The following is a 5506-nucleotide window of genomic DNA, read 5'->3' as shown; positions in this document are numbered from 1 at the left end:
TTCATTTATTTTTTTAGCACCCTCATTTGTTTAATAAATGGTACCCAATTAGAAGGAAAAATCATCTAACCGATGGCTTATCAATCAATGAATTAATCAAATTGAATCAATGAATTGTTTAATCTTATTTTTGGAGATGTATGGACACATCCATTTACAATGTTACCAACAATGTGTATGTATAATAATTAATATGGTTTATTCTATTAAATTTCAGGACACAGACAACACAGACTTTTGAAGAAATATCAATAAGCTTTCTTATAGTTTTCTGGTTATGACTGACAAATTAAATATTAAACTATTTTAGTATTTTCCGTTAAAACATACTGTAAAGATTAAAAATGCAGACAATAATGTAAGCTCTAATATTGTTTATACACTGAATTTTGACATAGTCATGTCACCTGCATTTAAACTAAGAAGGGTTAATATTTGTTTATATTCCAACAAAATTGTACCTGTATGTCATAGCCTCTATTAAAACTGGTTTACTTTGTTCCAAACAAATTTTCCTGGCCTCTTTAACCGTGTTGTAAACAGCAAATATATCATTTCCATCCACACGTACTGTAGTCATTCCATAGCCTTCACCTCGCGAAGCTAAACACATAACAATTATAAGCATGAGTACATTGTACTACTGTAGCAACTATGCATCAAAAGAAAAAAATCAAAGGGTGGTCATTTCATCAAGCTCTTTTTCATTAAAAGCAGGAGTGGTTTGGAACTGCAGTTGCAGTTCTGGTACCTAGTTCAAACACAAAATGCGCTAATTACCTAAGGAGCTGAGTATGTGTTCAGTATGTGCTTGATCCAATGAACGGGGGTAATAATTCGAAATGCTTAGAGGCCTTGCTGGCAATAAGCACGATATAAGTCTAACATATTAACGTTACCATGATGAATAAAAAGGGTAGCCGCGTTAGTCTGTTATAGAACAATATAAAGTAAATGATAGCAGCACTTTTGAGACTAACAATATAGAATTTACTCTCTAGCTTTCGTCCGCACAGTGGAATTCATCAGGAGACTTTTGTCAGGGCATGGTCACAGGTATTAGGTACCTATGAGATAAAGATTTAGGAGGGCAATAGTGTACTGTACTGTACTTACCAATACCATCTCCTCTATATTGTTCAGCTGTTGGTGTTGAAATAGCATAACCATTGTTACGACTGAAATACAAATAATGATTTTTTTTTTCATTTTATTTAAAAAATGTTTATACAGCATACACATATCTACTCATTGCTCATGCATTTTTTTTACTCATGCATTTTCTACTCATTGCTCATGCACTTTTCCTAGTTGTTGGGTAAAGAATCTATCATGCACTATGAGCAACATTCCTCACTCCCTGGGGAGTGTTCCTTGTTATGCATTTAATTCAACACTACTATTTATTTTCAGATCATTTCCCAACCAATTGTGGCCGATTTACATTCTTAAGTGAAAAAAAGCAAACATAGGACAGAAGTAATGTGCTTCTCATTGTCTTTTGTTAGGTGCGTAAATGTGATTGGACATGTTATTACCAGAAGAAGATGACTGGGGCATCTAGAGTAGCTGCAAAATTAAAGGCTGCATGAGCATCCCCTTCGCTGGCGGCTCCTTCTCCAAAGTAGCATACTACACAGATGTCTGCTCCAGCACGCCTCAGGGCATAAGCTGCACCGGAGGCTGTAAGGAGTAATAACAGTAATGCTAATACTTTAATACTATACTCATCAACAACAATGAATAATCAATATTTAAAAATAGTAGCCACAAACAATCCTTCAATTCTGTTTAGTTCTTACCATGTGGCATTTGAGTTGCAAGGGGTGATGAAATTGTGAAGAAGTTGAGTTCCTTAGAGCCGTAATGGACCGGCATCTGACGGCCATGCCCGAGATCATCGCTGTTTCCGTAGCACTGATTCATGAAGCTCCTCAAAGGGTATCCTCGCCACATCAGCACACCAGCCTCACGGTACTGCCCGTAGACAATATCTCTGTCGTCAAGAGCCGCAGCACTTCCAACATGCGTTCCTTCTTCTCCATAGTTGGTCATATAAAATGAGATTCTGCCCTGTTATGACGAGGTCATTATTATTCATAGGCCCTAGCAATTGCAAACTGATTTATCACTGTCACAGATATTGTGATTATAATTGTTACAAAAAGATTAATTTCATACTGGAATGAAATGAAAATCAAAATGATTACAGTAACAAATAAATTACAATCTATGTACTAATTCTACTAATCGCCCCAGTGTAAGTTCACCTATCTCCTTTGAAAATGCTGGCAGGAATGTGCTCATATCTCATACACTGGGGTTTCTATATTTCAAGACCATATTCAGCTACTTTTTGGTGATCCGCTTCACGAGCGGAGCACAGGTATATGCTGGTAATATTTAATAATTATAACAATAATAATAATAATATATTAGCAAATCTTATTCAACAACAACCATACAAATGAATGAAAAAATTTAATCAATAACAAGAATAACAATATATCAATTGTCAATGTTAATATACTTATAATGAACACAATTGTTTACTAGATTTTATACGCCCCACCCGCCTGATTTTAACTATTGGCCGTGTCTCTAAAATAAAATGCTATTGTTGGCTATTCATAGAAGTGCACGAACAATTTCAAATCATTTGATTTTATTCTGATTAAGAATAAAACGTAATTTCTATTAATTTTAAAAATTATCTGATTAAAATGTAATCATTTTTTTTCCCCAGAAATCTGAACTTGGATTTGTGGTTTTTATAATTTTATTGTTTTATGATTAGGTCCATGTACTCGTGTCAGTATTTTAAAACATCCATAAATGTGAAAATTAAAATATTAGGATTATATAAATTGTTATTAATGTTTCAAGCATTATTTTCAGATTTTATTTTATTTTGTAAATGGTGGATTTCCCACTGTTGATTAAGAATAAGAAGAGTGTGAATAAATTAAGATTAGACCGATAGCATGATGATGATCGGAATTTTACTACAATATACTGTGTACTTTATTTCAATCATATTGAAGAAATAGAATGCAAAAACTGCGGAGCAATATTTACAATTAATTTCAATAAATTATTTTATTCCATAACCTGCTATGACTTGTGGCCAAGGTGGCTTGTGGCTGAGTTGACCTGCTTCCCTTTGGCCTACTACTTATGTCATGTCAAAGCTTAATTTTCGGCAAAATTGGCACGGAAATCAGCCCTTACCAGAATGTATAGCAAGTCCTGCGCAGGGAATGTACCCTCCGTACAAACAAATTTGGCCTAGAAATCCATCCGTGCATTCAGAAAATAAGGACCAATTTCCACACAGATTTTTTGAAATTCATGTGCAGTGTATGTACTGTACTATCTCGAAAAGAAGCCTACATGTATGCTATCTTGAAAAGAAGCCTATTTCGAGATGGGCTTCTTTTCGAGGCTGATTTTGCAAACTAAAGGCAGGGGGGCTTCAATTCAAGATGGGCTTCATCTCGAGATTAAGCCCACTGGGCTTCAATTTAAGGTTTTACGGTATGTTTAGAACTAGAAAAAACCAGTTAAATAACTTAATCTCATATAAAAATTATGAAAATATCAAAGATTAATAAATATTTTGATGTAATTATACTGTAGACTTTGTGCCCCGGTGTTTAAATACCCAATGCTAGGTAGAGTCTAAGCCACTTTATTACACAATACGAGTGATGTGTCATCGCGTAGCCTACCAGAACGCTTGCAGATAGTGGAGGCATTGCGTCTAAGCTTTAAGCTAGGCTGTACGCGCGGTGCATGCATATGGTCACAAATTCAAGATAGACCGCCATGTGTAAATCTGGAAAATATGTTATTTTATTTTTTAATTTAACATAACTCTGCAAGGGCAAATAGAAAAATTTATTAGATTATCACTCCTGCCCGCATCAAAAATTTTGGAAATATTGATGTGGGAATAATTCTATTTTTTATTTAATTATTTATTTATTTATGTTTTTTGTCGCATCATTTATTTTAACTGCATAAAAACCAAATGCTCATAGAATATAAAGGAATTGGCTCCGAATTAGGCAGACTTCAAACTCTTCCAATTGTTTAGATCAGACCCCTGGGAGCTCACTTGCATACCAACCAAACGGGGTGCCGCAGCCACTACAAGACATGAGACACTTGCACTACCTATTTTACTGAAAATTCTTATGGACTTGAACTACCATTTACCAAAATCGCACTGTGCTCTAAAAGACAACAGGAAAAAGGCCACTCAATAGTCCCAGAGAGGGCACAATATTGACTGGTTCTCGATGGCAAAGTGTTCCGTCCAGTCACGATCTCATGGCTGTACCAAAGGTAGGCTTAGGTTTGGGCTTACCGGCTTAGCACCCAGGTTAGCTTGAAATTCCCGCTAACATTGTGCGGAAAATTGTGGCACTTTGACACAGGATAGGAAGGGACTTAACTACCAATTTCACCCTGGTTATTTCCCACACTTGTGCTACAAAGTCCTCGCAAGTATACCTCATAAATGGTGCAACTCCCCCATATTTCCCAAACTTTTGCTACCAAGTCCTCGAAAAAATACCCCGTAAATGCGGCACCTCCCTGTATAGAAAAATTAGAGTGTGCCTGATTTTTTTTCTATGTGCCCTAAATATTCACCCAATTTTTGTCATCTAAACTGTAGATTACTCACATCGTGTTCTTTTCATTAAATTAATGTGAAACTAATATTTGAAGTCAATTGAAGGATATAATTTTTTGTGTCCCTAGCTACCTACTACCTAGCCTTGTTCTTGTAGTAGTAGTAGGACAAAATCGAGGACTACAGCGTCAACTTGCTTGGTGTTTTCACTGTATTTCCAAATATTGTGTATGGTTGTAAGAAATTGTGTTTCACAGGATCGCCTGGCTCTGAACCCATGCTGGCAGTTGCTTTAGTGCATTATGCTGGTTAGTTAGCTGGATCAGTACGGCTACCTTTTTTAAATACTGCAGTGATGTTTGCCTTGGTCCAAGCAGATGGAACAACACCGGAGCTGATACTTAGATTAAATAATTTGAAATTAATGGAGTATGGGAGTAATTTCTACAGCACATTTGCGAAGTACAAACAGATGGATACCATCTGGGCCAGGGGCCTTATGTAATGGCATCTGTACAGGGTAGAAGCAATTTCAGGATACCCTCAGGTTGTATAAGGTTGGGGATAGTAGGGAGCTTTGCACCTGCCATTTTAGGCAGGGCATCGGATATTTCAGTGTAAAAATAGACTGATAGTGCGAGCTTAGCACCTCTGCCTTCTCAAATGCTGAGCTGACAAGTTTCTGGCCGTTCCAGAGAGCAGTATTAATACCAGATGAGTCTCCTTTATAAAGGACCAAAATCTCTTGGAGTCTGTGCATAAAGAATCAAAGACAGTAGTAGAGAGATATTCATGTTCGGCTTCCGCAGTTTTTCTGAACAGTTTTATGTAATGTTCGGTAGCGGTCCCAGCAACGGTGGTTGT

The 5506-nt window shown here is 36.4% G+C and overlaps 1 protein-coding gene across 1 annotated transcript in view; it reads right to left on the bottom strand.

The window, feature by feature from the left end:
* LOC117125558 (2-oxoisovalerate dehydrogenase subunit alpha, mitochondrial-like) overlaps positions 1-2231 on the bottom strand; it is a 5404-nt gene extending 3173 nt beyond the window's left edge. Inside the window, exons 1-4 of the mRNA XM_033272087.1 lie at positions 1803-2231; positions 1539-1683; positions 1117-1178; positions 462-603 (exon numbers count right to left, since the gene is read on the bottom strand). Coding sequence (XP_033127978.1) covers positions 462-603; positions 1117-1178; positions 1539-1683; positions 1803-2055 — 602 coding nt within the window. The 5' untranslated portion in view covers positions 2056-2231. The remainder of the gene's footprint in view (positions 1-461; positions 604-1116; positions 1179-1538; positions 1684-1802) is intronic.
* Between the last annotated feature and the right edge of the window lie 3275 nt (positions 2232-5506).

The sequence above is a fragment of the Anneissia japonica genome, unplaced genomic scaffold (assembly GCF_011630105.1).
Source record: "Anneissia japonica isolate Jap-2015-1 unplaced genomic scaffold, ASM1163010v1 scaffold11077_len25931_cov233, whole genome shotgun sequence".
In the NCBI taxonomy this organism is placed as follows: Eukaryota; Metazoa; Echinodermata; class Crinoidea; order Comatulida; family Comatulidae; genus Anneissia; species Anneissia japonica.
This window is presented reverse-complemented; position numbering and strand designations above follow the sequence as displayed.